This window comes from Drosophila albomicans, chromosome 2R (assembly GCF_009650485.2).
Source record: "Drosophila albomicans strain 15112-1751.03 chromosome 2R, ASM965048v2, whole genome shotgun sequence".
Classification (NCBI taxonomy): domain Eukaryota; kingdom Metazoa; phylum Arthropoda; class Insecta; order Diptera; family Drosophilidae; genus Drosophila; species Drosophila albomicans.
Genome location: NC_047631.2, coordinates 22,997,112 through 23,014,757, shown reverse-complemented (window position 1 = coordinate 23,014,757; position 17,646 = coordinate 22,997,112). Strand labels below are relative to the sequence as shown.

General features: G+C 40.5%; 6 protein-coding genes across 7 annotated transcripts; 2 read left to right on the top strand and 4 right to left on the bottom strand.

Moving 5' to 3' along the window:
- Nucleotides 1-2,044: 2,044 nt before the first annotated feature.
- LOC117574776 (lipase 3-like) lies at nt 2,045-3,453 on the bottom strand. Of its 2 annotated transcripts, XM_034258725.2 has the most exons (4): nt 3,323-3,453; nt 2,584-3,261; nt 2,437-2,521; nt 2,045-2,358 (listed from the first exon to the last, which is right to left on the bottom strand). In XM_034258725.2, exons 1-4 carry the CDS (start codon nt 3,410-3,412, stop codon nt 2,096-2,098), a joined length of 1,116 nt encoding a protein of 371 aa, XP_034114616.1. In that variant the 5' UTR covers nt 3,413-3,453; the 3' UTR covers nt 2,045-2,095. The 2 variants fall into 2 exon arrangements, with proteins under 2 accessions (XP_034114616.1, XP_034114615.1); XM_034258724.2 differs by having other exon boundaries at nt 2,047-2,521.
- Nucleotides 3,454-3,723: 270 nt separating this feature from the next.
- LOC117574811 (lipase 3-like) lies at nt 3,724-5,644 on the bottom strand. The gene is made up of 3 exons (XM_034258778.2): nt 5,244-5,644; nt 4,464-5,186; nt 3,724-4,403 (listed from the first exon to the last, which is right to left on the bottom strand). The coding sequence occupies exons 1-3, from the start codon at nt 5,397-5,399 to the stop codon at nt 4,014-4,016; spliced, it is 1,269 nt and encodes a 422-aa protein (XP_034114669.1). The 5' UTR covers nt 5,400-5,644; the 3' UTR covers nt 3,724-4,013.
- Nucleotides 5,645-6,050: 406 nt separating this feature from the next.
- On the top strand, nt 6,051-7,701 carry LOC117575097 (lipase 3-like). Its single transcript, XM_034259198.2, has 3 exons — nt 6,051-6,407; nt 6,465-7,181; nt 7,240-7,701. The coding sequence occupies exons 1-3, from the start codon at nt 6,252-6,254 to the stop codon at nt 7,627-7,629; spliced, it is 1,263 nt and encodes a 420-aa protein (XP_034115089.1). The 5' UTR covers nt 6,051-6,251; the 3' UTR covers nt 7,630-7,701.
- A 24-nt stretch (nt 7,702-7,725) lies between these two features.
- On the bottom strand, nt 7,726-12,149 carry LOC117573413 (symplekin). The gene is made up of 5 exons (XM_034256618.2): nt 11,807-12,149; nt 11,530-11,723; nt 9,339-11,470; nt 8,360-9,276; nt 7,726-8,300 (listed from the first exon to the last, which is right to left on the bottom strand). Exons 1-5 carry the CDS (start codon nt 11,891-11,893, stop codon nt 8,103-8,105), a joined length of 3,528 nt encoding a protein of 1,175 aa, XP_034112509.2. The 5' UTR covers nt 11,894-12,149; the 3' UTR covers nt 7,726-8,102.
- Nucleotides 12,150-12,252: 103 nt separating this feature from the next.
- Nucleotides 12,253-15,126, top strand: LOC117573414 (nuclear receptor-binding protein homolog). The gene is made up of 2 exons (XM_034256619.2): nt 12,253-14,056; nt 14,114-15,126. Exons 1-2 carry the CDS (start codon nt 12,863-12,865, stop codon nt 14,942-14,944), a joined length of 2,025 nt encoding a protein of 674 aa, XP_034112510.1. The 5' UTR covers nt 12,253-12,862; the 3' UTR covers nt 14,945-15,126.
- A 775-nt stretch (nt 15,127-15,901) lies between these two features.
- On the bottom strand, nt 15,902-17,456 carry LOC117573415 (m7GpppX diphosphatase). Its single transcript, XM_034256620.2, has 3 exons — nt 17,097-17,456; nt 16,874-17,035; nt 15,902-16,817 (listed from the first exon to the last, which is right to left on the bottom strand). The coding sequence occupies exons 1-3, from the start codon at nt 17,290-17,292 to the stop codon at nt 15,991-15,993; spliced, it is 1,185 nt and encodes a 394-aa protein (XP_034112511.1). The 5' UTR covers nt 17,293-17,456; the 3' UTR covers nt 15,902-15,990.
- Nucleotides 17,457-17,646: the final 190 nt, after the last annotated feature.

Sequence of the window (17,646 nt, the reverse complement as noted above, 5' to 3'; positions counted from 1 at the left end):
TCCAATTTAGCAGTCAACGAAATTGTACAACGTGACGTATACGTAATACTCGAAACACTCTATTCAAGTGCAAACAAATGGCGGAAGGGAATTAACAACATTCGCTGGCAACTGACGTCAATTTATTAAGAAGTATGAGATGCATTTGAATTTGTTTAAGATACGTATAGCCGTGTAGTAAAAGTTATAATTAAATTTTCTGTTTTTAATTTCATAAATCTCAATGTGCCCGGCGTTATCATTGCAAGCCTTTTGGGTTGAACTCGGCGACCCACATTTGCCGACCACAATAAAATACAACGAAAATGTATTAAATATACAGCTGGCAGCAGAAGGATACAAAGTGCTACACAAAATTTAATTATAATTTAACTAAAAACAAGTAAAATCGTCTATACAGACTGTAAAAGACCTGTTTTTATTTCTTTTGTGAAAATTCGATGACTCTTGATGCAGATTTTCATACATACATAAATGATTTGCTTTAATAAAGTCAGGCATTTATGTAACGCCGTTTTTAAAATCAGACAAAGTTAATAGACTCATATACGATATTTTAAAAGTGAACAGGTCTAAAAATAATAATATTAAAAATGGCAAGCCATCTCGAAAACGCACCCAAAAAAAAACCCCAAAACAAAAGAGAGAGTGAATGGGTAAATAAAAACAACTTAGCATATGCAAAATAATGCACAACAGCAAATGAAAACACTTGACCCATTCTGCAGTGTTTTGCACAAGTATATTATGTACATTTTTTTTTTTTCTTTTTTGCTTTTACTTGCTTTTGGCCTCTTAATTTGTCTGGTTGGCGAATCTAGTTCGACTTTATGGCGAGCGCCGAAAACAATCAACGCCTGCTTAACTTTAACTAAATGTGCGTCCACAATCCCTTGACCCTGCCCACGCGATTGTGCTCTAATGCTCCTTTCTTGGCATTATTTTCAAAGGATCCGAATTTTTGCTTTTGTTTTTGTCAATGACGCAGCTGCCTGATTGACTCTGTGCCACTTTCGTTTGTGTCGTTCGTTGGCTTGCTACACCCTGTAACTAAATATATATTAAGGGGTGTAACTAATTTAAGCTTTTTCTATCTCTATTTGATTTGCGTGCTCTAATCAGACTCATGCATTAAATAAAAACATTATACTTTTTTAATTAAGGTTAAAGATAAAACAAGTATAATAATTAAAGCATGACTAATAGTCTAAAATTCGCAGTTACAGCACTTTAGCTTTTTGTGTTGTGCACACTTGAGCCAATTTAACGCTTCCGTGTGTTTTTTACTTGCCATGCCTCGGTGGCTGCTGCTTCGACTGCTGTAAAACTGTTATGTGCTCTGGTACACTTTGACTTACTCGTAGTTTACTGAGAAGTCAAAGAAAGAGAAACGTAAACATACAACATCATTTTAACGGGTCTTTAAAGAAAAAAAAACAGACAATTTCAAAGGCACTTAGAAGTTTAAATGAATTTAAAATGCTTTTTTTCAATACCTATACGTAATAAATAAATTATTTTAATATCTTTTACTTTAAGTTAAATTTTCATTTACATATTACACATTAATTATTCTCTTTCTTTAAACGGTTTAACACCGAGCAAGCCACATTTATCTAATCAACACAGCTATGGTGTACTTATAACGTCCTTGAACTTAGGAGTCAAAGCTAAAATAACCTTAAAGTGCCGTAATTTTGTATATGACCGTCCAGATTATATTTGAATTGACTGACTAACAGACAGATAATAACAACTGACATCTAAATCGATACATCGGAGTATTAAAGCATCGGCAACAAAGGAACCGAATGATTAAATATGTACATGCGATTTATAAACATTTGAATACTAGAATACAAACATAATATGAGTATGTGCATGCAAGTTATGAATGTATGGGTCTGTGGGTCAACAAATCAGAATCAAAAGTGTATCAATTCACAAATAAATGACAATATTAAACAAATGTTTGAGCATGTCTGGAAAGTTTGAAACGATTCTTTTAGTATTGGTTTAACTTTTGAGGTATTTATTATTCAAAATAATTCATATAGTACATATTATTAATCATTTTATTTTATAGTATTACTTTTCAAAGAATATATCTTATATTTCTCATTATATGTTTTTTAGGTTTTTTCTGCTCGTATCTCTTCATTATAGCAATGATTGGGTCATTCACAAATCTACGAACTTGCATGTGTACCGTAAACGCAGAGTGAGACCATTTAGGATCCGGCATTCGATGAAGAATACTTTTGGGCAAACGTCTTGCCAAGGTCAAGACATCAACCACAGGAGTAAAAGTGTCAGCGTCTGAGTACCACAAGTGCGTCTCAGATTTTATTCTTTCGACTGGATATAACGGTGGACGTTTGGAACTATATTTTCTTATATTTTTTCTTGGCCCATAATCGTATTGTCGAAATTCACCACTTCGGATGTTAAACAAGTAATGAAGTATTTGATTATTAGAGCCTCCAGATGGAAAATGTCTGATAGCAATATTATTCGCCGTCTATTGAACCATACTTGTAAATGATTTATATTGAAATTACAAAAAATATTAAATATACGCACCTTATTCATGTCCTTTTCGTGAAAGATGTTAGCCAAGAGAGGACAATCGTATTTCTTTAAAAACTTCATAATTAATTCAAGTTTCCATGTAATGCTTGCCTCGTCAGAAAGCAAGTAATTCATTAAGCTCCCTGGTCTACAAACGTATGCTATGCAACGAAGGCATTTACTGTTTATATTTTTCATTATTGCTACTGGTGCAAGCATGTGCGCGGTTTTGATTTTCTCATTATATTGAGGGCGTAAGGACATTAATACGAAAAATACAGTTGTACCCTGAGAGTGGCCTACATAGTGAAGGGATCTCTGTTTCTGTCCGTTTTTCCATAAGGCATAATCGATTATAGCTGCCATATCGATGTATCCAATCTCATGCCAACTGAATTTCCACGACGGTTTCTTGGCTTTTCTTGAGTAAACATTACCACGAGTGTTTCCAATCCACACATCAAATCCAGCATCCGCTAGCAAATAGGCTAAAGCATTATTGGGTCCTGAAGCTATCCAAGTGTCGGAGGAACTCATCAATCCATGTTGAAGCAACACTATTGGACGTTTCGCGTTCATATTATGTAGTTTTGGCGAATACGGTATACGAAAAACAACTACAATATTTCCATCTCCTGTAATGACACGATGATATTCCGCCGGATAGCCATGTTCAACTATTGAAGAAAGCTTGTAAAATAGACACTATATTTAATATTTGTATGCGAAAGCACTGATTATTTTAGCTCACTGTTGTATGTTTAGGTCTATGACATTTTAAATGCCCAAAGACAAGCGAGCTCACGCTAAAAACTAAGACGAAATAGCAAAATTTCTGCATTACCACGTTGGAAGTGAACTACATTTGATGTCCGCTATTCATTTGACTGTTAATTTTATATCAGCTGGATTGGTAATATTTATAGTAAAGCGGTAAAAGTGTAGCTAAATGAATTATGTAATTGTCACAGCTCTTAAGCGGTGAAAACCACCATGACCAAATTCTAAAGTAATCTTCATCTGCAGTTATACACAGAAGGCAAAAAAGAAGCAAACAATTCAGTTAAATAAATCGTTATCTGCATCTTTAACATATATATGATGACCAAGTTATTATGCCTTTATTAATAGTGTAAAAATCAATTGGTTTCAGATTAAATTGAAGCGAATCCTTTTCACGTCAGCAACAATAGAAAATAGGTATTTTTTCAGTTAGTCGGTACATTGTAAAATTAAAGATCTTTGTGTGATGATAATAACATCGGCATTTGTAAAAAATACATATCTTCGCGTAAAGATAAATTGATCTAAATGAAAAATTACGTATACGTCAGTTTTTCCTCGTTGTGAAATAGTTGATAAATGATACATAAAAATATTTTAAAGCTAAATCTAAAAATATATGTATATCTACATACTTTTTAAATAATACATAATCACACTTAATTATTGTCATTCTCAAACTCTTGCATTATCTCAATAACTGGATCATTTAAATATTTGCGAGCCTCCATGTTCATTGCAAAATCAATATGGTCCCATAGAGGATCCTCAATAAGTCGCACCTCTCTATTGGGAAGTCGATCCGCCAAAGCGAGAACGTCTTCCACTGCAGCAAGATTATCATTGAGTCCATACCATAAGTAAACTTTAGAAGTTATTTCTTCAACTGGGTAGTCGGGTGGTGTTTCTGAACCATAGATTTCCAGATTCTTTGCTGTTCCATGATCGTACTGCCGAAAATGTCCAGACTGTTGTTCCTGTAGATAATGTATCATCTGATTGGTTGAACAACCGCCTGGATGTGTTGCTAATCCCTCGGGTAAGGCAGTCTGAAAATTATTTAATTTCAATATCTATCAAGTAATTAATCTATTATTATTATTTCTTACCTTGTTTTTACGGTCTTTAGCATAAATATTTTCCATTACCTTCTCGCAACTTGGTCGCAACATCTGATCCGGCTCACAGAAGTTAAAAAGTAACGCCAACAAGAAATCATTATTAGGTATAAATTCTTGACAGGAAAACAATAAAGAATATGCATTTCGTTGACCCAGATAAGGAGCCACAGCGCGCACAAATGCGTTCTCCAAGTTGGTCATTATCGCAATGGGAGCATACATATGAGCAGTTTTGATCTTCTCATTGTATTCGGGACGTGTGGACATCAACGTGAAAAATACTGTAGTTCCCTGTGAGTGACCCACGTAATGGATTGCCTTCTGACCTTGTCCATTTGTTTTGAGGGCGTAATCTATCATGGCTGCTATATCATAGTGACCAATCTCGTGCCAACTGAATCGCCAGAAATACGGATGTTCTGTGGACAGACTCGTGTGATTCCTAGAGTAAGTGTTGCCGCGAGCATTTCCAAGCCAAACATCGTACCCGGCATCCGCCAGTAAATAAGGCAAGCCATCGTCTGGGCCATTCAATACCCAGGCATCCGAGCAGCTCGTCAAGCCATGCTGAATAAGCACAATGGGACGGTACTCATTCTGATTTTGTAGTTTATGGGAGTATGGTATCCGAAAAACTCCTACGATATATCCATCCTCGGTAACGATATGATGATGTTCCGCCGGATATCCATGGGCGGCCATACGATCACTCTATTGGAAGTTATCGCTTAGAATTGAAATCTTTTTCCTTGTAACTTTGTGACTTACTGTTGTGCGTCTCCCCTTAAGACTTATATGCGCCTCAGGATCATTATATAGTTTATAAAAATCAAAATCGCCCGACCTTATATTAGCAGCGGTTGATTGAGAAATTAAAACCGCAACCACCAAAAAAATTAAAGCCAAGAGGAATCGATTCTTCATCGTACAACGGTTAGGCGACAACTGAGGTTGGGCAACATTGCACCTGGATTTTTGTAGCAGCCTGTTCAAGACTTATCATCAAGTGGTCACTGACAAGAATATTTATAAACAAGAATTCTTAAGATAAGAAGGATTATCAAAACATACACTAAGTGCAATTATTTGTTTGCAGGAAAATTCTAAGCACTTAAATAATTACCCATAAAAAGATTAAAGAATAATTATTTTCTGCACCCCTTGTCAATTTGATAATGATAAAGAAAAAAAGTGATTCAATAAAACCCTTTAGCTTTTTTTATAACTATTCATTGATTGATATTTCCAGCTAATATTTCAATTATTCTTAGAATAGCGAACGTCACAACACTTATCAATTTGAAAATGTTTATTGTGTAGATAATCTTAAATACCCCCATCGATGATTGTATTAATCGCCCAGAAGTCCATAAATCATTTATTGATTCTCTGGTTTTTCCAAAATACGGAAAGTATCTTATATAGTACATTATTTTGTGTATTAACACAATTCGAATTCTTGTATCATGCCGCTTGTATTGCTATAGCAGGTTAAAAGGAAGTATCATTTAACTCTTAAAATAGAGTTTTCCCATTTTTAAGTCAATATATTATTAAATTTGTTAGGTGCTCAGATGATGTACCTTAATCTTTTATCCGCGGAATTACCTTCACCAAATTGCAGTTTATAGTTGATTTTATTATCCGTCTTATCTTAAGATGCTTTATTAATAAACACTGTTGATATTGACCACTTGATGATATGCCTTGAACATTGTACTACAAAAATTAGCTGCAATGTTGGACCAAGCTCAGTTGTAGCTCAATCGCTGTACGATGCAGAATCGATTCCTTTTGGCTTTAGTTTTCTCGGTAGTTGCGGTTGGAGTTTCGCAATCCGTCGCACTTAATATTAGGACACCCGATATTGACTTTTACAAGCTGTACAATAATCCTGAGGCGCATATAAGTCTTAAAGGAAGACGCACAACTGTAAGTGATGAAAATACAAGGATTAAGACATCAATTCTAAGCAGTAACTTTCATTAGAGCGAACGTATAGCTGCTCATGGTTATCCGGCGGAACATCATCATATCGTTACTGAGGATGGATATATCGTTGGAGTGTTTCGCATACCCTACTCCCATAAGTTACAGAATCAAAATGAATATCGCCCGATTGTCCTTATTCAGCATGGTTTGTTGAGTTGCTCGGATGGGTGGATACTAACTGGCCCAGACGATGCTCTAGCTTTTATGCTAGCGGATGCCGGGTACGATGTTTGGCTTGGAAATGCTCGCGGCAACACTTACTCTAAGAATCACACGAGTCTGTCCACAGAACATCCGTATTTCTGGCGATTCAGTTGGCACGAGATTGGTCACTATGATATAGCTGCCATGATAGATTACGCTCTTAAAACAAATGGACAAGGTCAGAAGGCAATCCATTACGTGGGTCACTCACAGGGAACTACAGTATTTTTCACGTTGATGTCCACACGTCCCGAATACAATGAGAAGATCAAAACTGCTCACATGTTCGCTCCTATTGCAATTATGACGAACTTGGAAAGCCCGTTTGTGCGCGCTGTGGCTCCTTATCTGGGTCAACGAAATGCCTATTCTTTATTGTTTTCCTGTCAAGAATTTATACCTCACAATGAATTTTTGTTGACCTTACTTTTTAATTTTTGTGAGCCGGATCAGATGTTGCGACCAACTTGTGACAGTTTAATAGGAGATGAGGGTGGCAGAACGAACGTGGTAAGAAAAGATAATATCTAATTATTCCGCACTTCTTGATTTGTAACATTGAATTTAGACTGTCACGCCTGAGCAATTAGCAACACATCCTGCTGGTTGTTCAACAAATCAGATGATACATTACCTACAGGAACAACAGTCTGGACATTTTCGACAATATGATCATGGGACAGCAAAAAACCTAGAAGTCTACGGTTCAGAAACACCACCCGATTATCCAGTTGAAGAAATAACTTCTAAAGTTTACTTATGGTATGGACTTAATGATGAGCTTGCTGCAGTAGAAGACGTTCTCGCTTTGGCAGATCGACTTCCCAATAAAGACGTGCGGCTTATGGAGGATCCTTTATGGGACCACGGTGATTTCGCAAGTAACTGGAAGGTTCGCGAGTATTTAAATGAACCCGTTATAAAGATAATGCAAGAGTTTGAGGATGCCTATAATTAAATACGACTTGAATAAGGACCTTTTAGAGTATTATTTAATAATAATGTATGTTGTTGAAATAAAATTATTTCTTTTGTATATTTTAGACTTTTATTCGCACCAGGTTTATTGATATTGATAACATGTTTTTTTTTAATATGGTTTATAGGCAAAGTTGTCCATTATATATTACGCAACCCATAATCGAATCAGAGAAAAAACTTATCAGTCAAGCACATCATAATCAAGGAACTCAAATTCAAATTTAGCGCGATAAGAAACCTTCTATGCGAAAGAGACCATTTGCGGTGTTTCTCAATATACCAAAAAATCTTGCAAAATATACTAAGTAACGGACGGCAACCTGTCAGGTGGTGAATCCAAATGGAAAGGGTTAGCTATAAATGAATTGGGCACGTAATGAACATTTTTAAAACTTCAGCGGGTTTAGTAAAATCCGTAAAGTTAACAAAATCAACTAAACTAATATTAGACTAATCCTCGCCAGGTGGCAGTGGTTGATTTAACTCGCTTTGCCCAGGAGCAGGTACTGGCTGCGGAGTTGGTACAGGTATTGGATTTGCAGCTGGCAGGGATGTTAAGACTGGTACCGTCGAAATAATGCCTATATCCGAAGGATCTACCAACTCTTTCTTGATGTTGTCAGGGTTGATGTAGCCACCGCTTTCATCCTGTAAAATTAAGTATAATTATTAGTAAATGTCTTATCCTATTCAAATCTAAAAATTACCGTCACAAAGACATCCACGGTCTTGCCGCTAATAATGTCCAGTACTTGCTGAGTGATGCCACTCATTGGTTCATCCTGTATGCTTTCTGCATACTCCAGCAGTTGGGGCCTAAGATCCGGACACTGCTGAAGTGCATCTGATAGTTGAGGTGCAGGTAATTGCAACATAACGGGTAACGATTGTGGTTTGAGTCGTTGCACCGTCTTTAGGAAGCCCTCCCATATAACCTTTTGACGCCACACCTGTTTTAGTATTAGACGTTGTAGCAGATTCAGCACAAAGTTAGAAAGACGTGGACATAGCGTTAAACTCTGTATGGTGGTGCGCATCATCAAAGTCGGAATGGGTAGTATTTCAACCAACTGCTGGAGCACAGCCATTAGAACTTCCTGAGTATAAACCTCACGTTCAGCCAAACACAACGAGGTTGCCTTAACAATTGCCTTCAGGTCGCACACATTTGTATCAATGGTGTGCAAAGCCACAAGCAAATCCGTTGGTGTCAACGCCATCTGCTGATGTGCGAACTCAGCACCAATACCAAGCAGGCGATTGAACACCTCTTTAACCACAGCCTGATTCAGTTTGATTAGTTTGGGCAGCACAGCGATCAATTCGGCACGTGACAATCCACTCAAAATGGGAATAAGCACGCGTACATCCTTGACTTTGTTTTGGTAAAGTTCGCGCACGCGTCGCACCAAATCTGGATTCAATGTGGGCACACGTTCAGTCAAAATGTAAATGATGCGTATAACCAGCGTTTCCAAGCCCTTTGGACAGCTCTCCAGCAATTTCAACACTTCAGGATTTTCCACACCAAGTTTCTTAATGGGAGCATCTAAACTACGTAAAATTGTGCGTTTCAGTTCTGCCGAGGTCTCCAAAAACACCTTGCAAATCTTATCGAGATAAACTGCAACAATTAGTCCGTTAATATTTATATTATTTATACATATTAAATTAATTGTTACTTACCTTCTGGCTTATAGGGCAGAAGTGTGAGCGCTAGCAGCAAACAGACCTTAGCGGTGTCTTCTTTCCAAGCTGCCTCCGGCGTTGGTCGTCCATAATCTGCCGAGAATATATTCTTCGGGGGAGTTTCTGCAATTACAAACTCCAGCCACTCCAAGGCAAACTCATCAATGCGTGCCGGCGCAATTTTGTGAACATGATAGATGGTAACCAAGTGAGCCAAAGCACGTTCCCGCAGATCGGCGCGTTCATGTACAGCATAATTGAGGAGTATGCGTACAAAACGAGTTTTCCGAGGTGGACGCAATACAGCCAGATCCTTGACCAACTCTAAGCCATGTGGCATAAACTCTTCAATCAAGCATAACTGCACCAATTGAGCAATAGCATCCTCGGGCAGAATGGGAGCCTCAAGATAAACTCGACGCAACAGAATGATTTTTTCCTTGTAATCACACCGCTGACTGATGCCATTAATGAGTTTATTCAAGAGTTCATTGTACGCATGATCCGGACGATTCTCTGTCTTCACATACGTATGACGGGTGAAACCTTGCAACAGAGAGTATTCCTCAAATAGCCAGGAGAAGGCCAGATCTATGCGTTGCTTAACATCCTCCAGGATAAACTCCAGTATACCATAACGAACATTGTCTGGAAATGTTGCTGCAATGACGGTGACCAGCTTGCGTCTCTTCGATGCTACTCCACCCATGATACACTGACGCTCCGAGTTGAGAATACGCATGACTGCTTCCAATAGAAACTTCTCTTTGAGATTTCGTGCCAGAGGTTTGGTGATCTCTTGGAGCTTAAGCGTTTTTGCACGCTCTTTCATGCGCTCAATGACTGTCTGCTCGCCCTTGGAGCGCTCCATAGTCTCGCGCAGCTTTTTTGTAGCCTCTTCCTTACGCTGCAGCTCTTGTTCACTTAACTTATCAGGTGAATCCACTTCCATGGCCACTGGGGATGTTTCTGGAACAGCAGTTTGTGAAACAGTCTTGGGTCTCATGGGCGGCTCTTTACTAAAAGCAGCCGAACCCGGACCAAGTCGCAATTCAGTCAATTGTTGGCCAAATTGACGCGCAATATTGCTCACTTGCTGTGGAAGTGACAATTGCTTGATGGGCGTATACTCGGTCAAGAACTTTTCCGTTGCAACTTCCGGTAAGTTGGGTAGAAACTCCACAACTAGATTAATCACAGTCTCTGTGGCACGCAAATGTTCAGTGAGAAACTTTTCATTAACACGTGTGCTCTTCTGACGCTGCCGCTCCAACTCCTCCTCATCCAGTTCCATTTCACGTGGCTGCTGCTGTTGTGATTGCTCCTGTTCTACTAAACGCGCCTTCTTAGCCAAACTTTGTGCTGCATTTTCCAGAATGCGCTTTTGCCGACGTGCCATTTCCTGCTTGTCCATTTTAGGCACAAGCTTTTGGATTTCATTGGCACTGGCGCCCAGATCCATCAAGATGTTGCGTATGGTACCAGCGAATTCAAACGAACCACGCAGTTTCAATAGTGTTTGCAGCTGCATTCGCAAACTCTTGCGCACGGAGCTCACTTGTGAATCGGTTAAAGTTGGCGGCAGATTGTTGTTCAAATGCCGAAAAGCTTCAACTACAGAGCCCATGAAGATGGGACGCATTTTCGCCACAGTGCACAAACTACTTGTGCAGGCAATCAGATTCACAGATGAGATGTGTGTGGTGCCATGAAATTGCAGCATTATATCAAAAATATTGGTGCCTTCGTCCTGCAGTTTTTGGCGTCTGATCAGCTTGCAATGCTCTGGTATGTCCGTCAGAGAGAAGTCACCCTCTCGCTTCATACTGTCCTCGTCCGCATAACTCTGCAGTATAATAATGCCCTCAAGAAATTTGATAGCATTTGTGCGAATGCCATCGTTTTCATTGTCGATCATGTCCAGTATTTGTGCCTTTATCAAGCTGAGCACGCTCCAGGCTTGCTCGGCGCTATCCGTGGCATCCGTTAGACTGCTTAAATATTGCAATCCATTCCTGTAAATGCTGCCACATGCCTGGATCACACGTTTGATGACTTGGGCTGAGCTGTCACGCAACAGCATGGAAATCACATTGATCACATAGGGCAACAGCTCAACTTTGACTTTACTGCAATTAAATGTAATCATTGACTACTTTTCTAGCATGTTGTTGTTTTAAGGGCTTACCAAATCTGCTCAACAAACGAGACAACTTGCTTGCGTACCTCCTGATTTTGATCGTGGGCAAGCGAGAGCACCGACTCCAGAAACTCTTCGGCCAGTTCAATGCATGAGCCCAGTACAATTTCCTGCACTTTAACAAGGAGTTCGCATTTCAATGATGCATCTGCCGTAGCAAATTCATTGCACCATTCGACCACCTATAAATCCAAAGAAGTCAGAAGAGACATCAAGAATGTATCAAATGGCAACGACGCCTCAACTTTCAGCAGCGGTAACAAACCTTGGCTCGTGCAGTGGCTGTCCTTTCGTCTGTAAACAAATTCGCTGTCTCTGAAACAAACTGACTGCGTCCAATAATGCTATCCATTATGCATATATTTCAATTTAAATAAATCTGAAGAACAACTTTTAGTTCTCAAACCCGCAGTACGAAGCCGACAACAGCGTGCCCGAAAATTGAATGGTAAAATGTACTAATTTATGACGTAAAATATACCACCCTCAATTTGATTGCAGGTTACAAGTTTGTGTGAGTGCATAAATAATATTTACATTTGTTTCATATGTCTACATGTGCTATTAACACGTTGCAAAAATTTGTTGAAGGGCAGAATGTAATTTTGATTTTTCTAATTCCAAGTGTCAAGAGACCGATAGTGTAGTTTTCGATAGCTCGGTGATTGAGAATTGCCAAGAATATATCGGCATAGCGATACATCGTTCAATAATTATCGATAACATCGATGCATCGATTTACTCACATTTTTTGGGTGTTTTAAAAGCGTGAAAAAAACGCCTAAACAAGCCAAAACGGCTGCACATCAGGACTAATAAGCGCAGTTAATAGTTAAACGCAGCCGCTGCACTAAAAGGAATTAACCAACGAGGAGGCAAAAGGCTGAGCGACCGCAGCAGAGAGTGTTATTGAACAACGGCTGAAGAGGCAGAAGCAGAGGCAGTGGCAGAGGTTGTGTATGAGCAGCAGGAAGGGTGGTGGCGGAGCGTGTGTGTGTGTGCTACGTGCTTGTGTATGTGTGTGTGAGTGTGCGTGTGTGTGGGCAGAAGTTGCGGCTGTGGAGCAGCGGCGACGTTAGCGGCAGCGCAAGTGGCAGCGGCAGATTGACTAGTTGTTGTTGTTGTTGGAGAGAAGAGCAAACACAAAACCACGATTTCTACGATTTCAACAAAAAAAAAATCACAAGTATCAAAAGTTGAACAAGCACAAACACTACAACAACAACAGTAACAGCAACAACAAACTATATAGAGTAAAGTGGCAGCAGCGTTTAAAGTGCTTTTGTGAGCAGAAACCAAAGCAAACGACGACCGCACCCTAATGTCAAATAGCCAAGCAAATGCCGGCAGCAGTGGTAGCGTCGTGGATGAAACGAATCCCAATCCGAGTCCAAATGCAGCCAATCCCGCCAGCGTCATTTTGACGACAACGTCGAGCACATTGCAGGCAGCAGCAGCAGCTGGTGCATCAACAGCTGCCGCTGGAGTCGCCTCAAGCACAACAACAACCGCAACAACAACAACTGGAGCACCTGGAACAACTGCAACTTCAGCAACACCAGAAGGCGGCGCCGTTCCAAACTTGGCTGTGGACTCATCGCCAAGGGAATCGGGCGATGATTCAGAAGATGAGAGCGAAATACTGGAAGAGTCGCCATGCGGACGCTGGCTGAAGCGACGCGAGGAAGTGGATCAGCGTGATGTGCCCGGCATCGATTGTGTGCATCTGGCAATGGACACCGAGGAGGGTGTCGAGGTCGTTTGGAATGAGGTGCAATACGCGCAGCTGCAGGAGCTCAAAACCCAGGAGGATAAGATGCGTCAAGTCTTTGACAATCTGCTGCAGCTTGATCATCAGAATATTGTCAAATTCCATCGCTATTGGACGGACATCTCACAGGCGGAGCGACCGCGTGTCATCTTCATTACGGAGTACATGTCGTCGGGGTCATTGAAACAGTTCCTCAAGCGCACCAAGCGCAATGCGAAGCGTTTGCCATTGGAGTCGTGGCGACGCTGGTGCACACAGATCCTGTCCGCGCTCAGTTATTTGCATTCCTGCTCGCCGCCCATCATTCATGGCAATTTAACCTGTGATAGCATTTTCATACAGCACAATGGTCTGGTCAAGATCGGCTCTGTGGTCCCCGATGCAGTGCATTATAGCGTGCGACGTCAGCACCTCGAGCAGCAGCAGCGCGAGCGTGAAAGGGAGCGCGAACAGGAGCGTGGTGGCCACTATTTCCATGCTCCCGAATATGGTGCTGCGGAGCAATTAACAGCGGCTGTGGACATTTATGCGTTTGGAATGTGCGCCCTGGAAATGGCCGCGCTGGAGATACAGCCGCAGTCGAGCAATAGCGAATCGACAGCCATTAATGAGGAGACCATATTGCGCACAATCAATAGTCTGGACAATGATCTGCAGCGTGATCTAATACTGAAGTGCTTGAATCCACAGCCACAGGATCGACCAAGTGCCAGCGATTTGCTTTTTCATCCACTACTCTTTGAGGTGAGTATCGTGCAGATACCTTCGAAACACTTTATTTAAAGTTTGTCAAATTTACAGGTGCATTCTTTGAAGCTGTTGGCCGCCCATTGTTTGGTCTTCTCGCCTGCCAATCGTACCATGTTTTCCGAAACCGCCTTTGATGGCCTCATGCAGCGCTATAATCATCCCGATGTAATAATGGCGCAGCTCAATCTGTCCGGTTCAACGGAACGCCATCAATTTAGCCTTTCCGATGTGCCAGGCGCTGATAAGCTGGAAAAGTTCGTCGAGGATGTCAAGTATGGCGTGTATCCGCTGATCACGTACAGCGGCAAGAAGCCACCACATTTTCGTTCTCGTGCCGCATCCCCAGAGCGTGCTGATTCCGTTAAATCGGCCACGCCGGAACCCGTGGACACCGAATCACGTCGCATTGTTAACATGATGTGCAGCGTCAAGAAATTGAAGGAGGACAGCAACGATATACTAATGACAATACTGTTGCGCATGGACGACAAAATGAATCGACAGCTGACGTGTCAGGTGAACGAAGAGGATACGGCTGCCGATTTGACCAGTGAACTGGTGCGTCTGGGATTTGTGCATCTGGATGACCAGGATAAGATCGAGGTGCTGCTGGGCGAGACGTTGCGTGCGGGCGTACTCAACGATGGCGCTGGATCCGAAAGTTCCGGCGCTGGCGTAACGACAACGGCAACGATGGCGGCATTAGAGCAATTGGAGCGCAACTGGTCGATATCGGATGCGGATAAGACGATGACAAGCAGCATGTCGGTGAACACATCGCCCAGTTCGGCGGCATTGATGTATGTGCCACAGCAGGAGCAGCAGCCGGGCGAGGGTAGCGCAGAGGGAACGCCGATCCTCAATAGCCACAGCAGCAATTAAAGAGGATGCAAGATTATGGAGATGATGAAAGTATTTGGGGCAAAGCCGACGACGGGGTGCGCATTGTTTTTATTAATGGCATAATTACACACTACGATTTTATTGCTACTATTATTTTTGTTATTTTTATATGTATGTATATGCTTATGTATTGCATATGTATGTACACACACATATATGTATGTATTCGAAATAATATTTATGTATGTATGTATATTTAAACGATGTTGTACAAGGCTTCCAGGCTAAGAGATTTCCGAGATTGTGTATCCTACACTCACACACACACATAATACACACTTAGACACACACATACACACTCACGCAGCTGCTGTAAACTCGTAAAAAAGAGCAGAAGACAGGAGATGAGCTTATGAAATCGAAGCATTCGCTTAGCACGACTTTCGAAAAACAAAAAAGCCGAATCGAATTCGGCATTTTCGAATACAACGCTAGAAAATTTAATCTATAAACTATAAATATGATAAATACTAAATACAAAATATAAAAAAAAAACAAACATTTCAAAGGCAGCTGCCACAACACGCGAAGAATCCCAAAACAAAAGGCAAAGCAAAACAAAATAAACTCGACCTATTTCAAAAATAGCATTTAGGCGCCCCTCAAAAAATATGTATATGATTTCTAAACGCATACATAAGATATAAATTTTTGATCATTAACGAGCAAAACAAAAATGAACAAAACGAATCCCCAAAAAAATGGCAAATTGGCTGTATTTCAACGTATTACAAATATTAGAATACACAAAAGGCCACAGCAAATTGCAACAAAAATTAACGACAGAATGTAGCATAAAGAAAGCAGCAAAGCAAACAAAACACTACAACAAAACAAAACCAATACACAACAAACAGACATAGCGACACTATCAATAAATAAATAAAGAAATGCAAAAAAAAAACTGACAAAAAAAAAACTTCCATTCGAATGCAATTATTACTTTTTATTCATTATTATTTGTGCTTATCAAACTATTTTGATAAAATACTTTTTACTTGTTCAACGCTCAAAAAGACCGTTTCTTAAGCACATGCCGGCGCCACAAGATCTTTCTCCGATTCATCCTGTTTCTCTGGCGTGCTCAGCTTAATGCGCTTGCATTGACGCGCCTCCTCTGGCTCTTCGTCGCTAAATGCTTCTGCTGGCTCATCTTCTTTCTTCTCGAGCTCATCCTGCTCCTTATCCGCTTCTTCCTTCTTGACTACTGCCTTGCGCACTGACAATTGCTTATCGTACAACTCCAACAACTTGTTGCCCTCATACAAAACAAACGGCAGAGAGGCACGCGCATAATAATCCGACACCAGCTCCAGATTATTGATGACTGTGTCCAGCATATGGGACTTCTCACACCAAATGCCAGGGGCATCATTGCGTATGGGATTGATATGAACATGCAGATGATAGAACGATGGCTGATAGTGGAAATACATGCGAAGTTGGTGAGGATTCAAGCCATAACGTTCAAGTATAGCTTGTTTGGCCGCTTCCCGCAAATGCCGCAGCATGGGCAAGTGGCTGGCATTGAGATCTCGCAGTGATTTGATTCCCCGATTGCGCACAATGCCCAACAGATAAAGGTTCTCCACATTGCGGCCATCCCACTTGAGATCGGGCAGCAAAATGAAGCCAGTCTCGGGATCGTTGTCTTCGAACACAATTCGTTCTTTTTCCTGCTTGTGCTCAAGTATGTTGTATACCCAATCCAGGGAGAATTGGCTGGAAGTAATGTAGGGCAACGTGATGGTTGCATAGAGATCAGGCGTTTCATTGATGAGGTACTTCTGACAAATGGAATATTTCTCAACGTGTTTATCGGTTGCCGGGTAAATCACAGTGCTCTTGACGGCTATGGGGAAAGATATTGTGTATGTTTGTGTAATTTAAAGATTATTATTTACATACCACACAATTCCGGATTGGGCACACATTGAAAACTGCCGTAAATATTGTTAATAAAATCGGTGCGCACTTTTAAATCGCTGCTAAAATAAGTCGGCTTTTGCTCTTCTTTCTCCTTCTCTGCTGCAACTTCAGCTTCAGTTGCCACATCGCTCTCCCGATAAGCTGCGGAACAATAACAAACATTAGATTTTACCACAAGTATTTTAATTTATCATTCAATTACCATTTTTCTCAAAAACAACAATTGCTGTGTCCGTTTCAGACAAATCCGGAAAAGTACCAAGCAATGTGATGCTCTTCGCTTTGCTATTGTTGTTGAGTATGCGTTTCAATTTGAACTTTTTTAAATCGTAGCTGGGCGATTTAATCTCACTGCTGCTTACATTTAGTTTGGGACTTGTTTCGGTTTGATCGGGCATTTTTATTAATTACTTATTTACGCGTTTTGTTGTCGTTCGCAAGCGGCAAATCGTGTTGAGTGTTGACAAATGTCGACTCAAATGGTGGTGGAGTGTTGGTAAACATCGACATGTTGTAGCAACCGCCAATTGTTATTTAACGAATTACTCCTCACGGGAACAAAAGAACTCCTCACTTAACGAAAATCATTTTGAATAAGCATAACAATGTTACTTCGATGGTTTACCACTACATATTTAGATTCTACAATGTTGATCGGCAAATATTTTATATATTTTTACGACACTGGGGCTAAGTAAATTTATTTATTAAAAAAAATCTTTTTCGTTTAAAATGTTAGTTTAAATTCCCTT

Bases quoted from the DNA above. Each gene is read 5' to 3' on its own strand.
- LOC117574776 (XM_034258724.2), bottom strand. From the start codon at position 3,412: ATGCAGAAATTTTGCTATTTCGTCTTAGTTTTTAGCGTGAGCTCGCTT. The intron at 3,262-3,322 runs GTGAGCTAAAAT...CTATTTTACAAG, and splicing joins ATAGACCTAAACATACAACA to CTTTCTTCAATAGTTGAACA. The intron at 2,522-2,583 runs GTGCGTATATTT...ATGGTTCAATAG, and splicing joins ACGAAAAGGACATGAATAAG to ACGGCGAATAATATTGCTAT.
- LOC117574811 (XM_034258778.2), bottom strand. From the start codon at position 5,399: ATGAAGAATCGATTCCTCTTGGCTTTAATTTTTTTGGTGGTTGCGGTT. The intron at 5,187-5,243 runs GTAAGTCACAAA...AACTTCCAATAG, and splicing joins TTAAGGGGAGACGCACAACA to AGTGATCGTATGGCCGCCCA. The intron at 4,404-4,463 runs GTAAGAAATAAT...AATAATTTTCAG, and splicing joins CTAAAGACCGTAAAAACAAG to ACTGCCTTACCCGAGGGATT.
- LOC117573413 (XM_034256618.2), bottom strand. From the start codon at position 11,893: ATGGATAGCATTATTGGACGCAGTCAGTTTGTTTCAGAGACAGCGAAT. The intron at 11,471-11,529 runs GTAAGCCCTTAA...ATTTAATTGCAG, and splicing joins TCGTTTGTTGAGCAGATTTG to TAAAGTCAAAGTTGAGCTGT. The intron at 9,277-9,338 runs GTAAGTAACAAT...TAATTGTTGCAG, and splicing joins TCTGCCCTATAAGCCAGAAG to TTTATCTCGATAAGATTTGC.
- LOC117575097 (XM_034259198.2), top strand. From the start codon at position 6,252: ATGCAGAATCGATTCCTTTTGGCTTTAGTTTTCTCGGTAGTTGCGGTT. The intron at 6,408-6,464 runs GTAAGTGATGAA...AACTTTCATTAG, and splicing joins TTAAAGGAAGACGCACAACT to AGCGAACGTATAGCTGCTCA. The intron at 7,182-7,239 runs GTAAGAAAAGAT...CATTGAATTTAG, and splicing joins AGGGTGGCAGAACGAACGTG to ACTGTCACGCCTGAGCAATT.
- LOC117573414 (XM_034256619.2), top strand. From the start codon at position 12,863: ATGTCAAATAGCCAAGCAAATGCCGGCAGCAGTGGTAGCGTCGTGGAT. The intron at 14,057-14,113 runs GTGAGTATCGTG...TCAAATTTACAG, and splicing joins TTCATCCACTACTCTTTGAG to GTGCATTCTTTGAAGCTGTT.
- LOC117573415 (XM_034256620.2), bottom strand. From the start codon at position 17,292: ATGCCCGATCAAACCGAAACAAGTCCCAAACTAAATGTAAGCAGCAGT. The intron at 17,036-17,096 runs GTAATTGAATGA...ATTGTTCCGCAG, and splicing joins TGTTGTTTTTGAGAAAAATG to CTTATCGGGAGAGCGATGTG. The intron at 16,818-16,873 runs GTATGTAAATAA...CTTTCCCCATAG, and splicing joins GCCCAATCCGGAATTGTGTG to CCGTCAAGAGCACTGTGATT.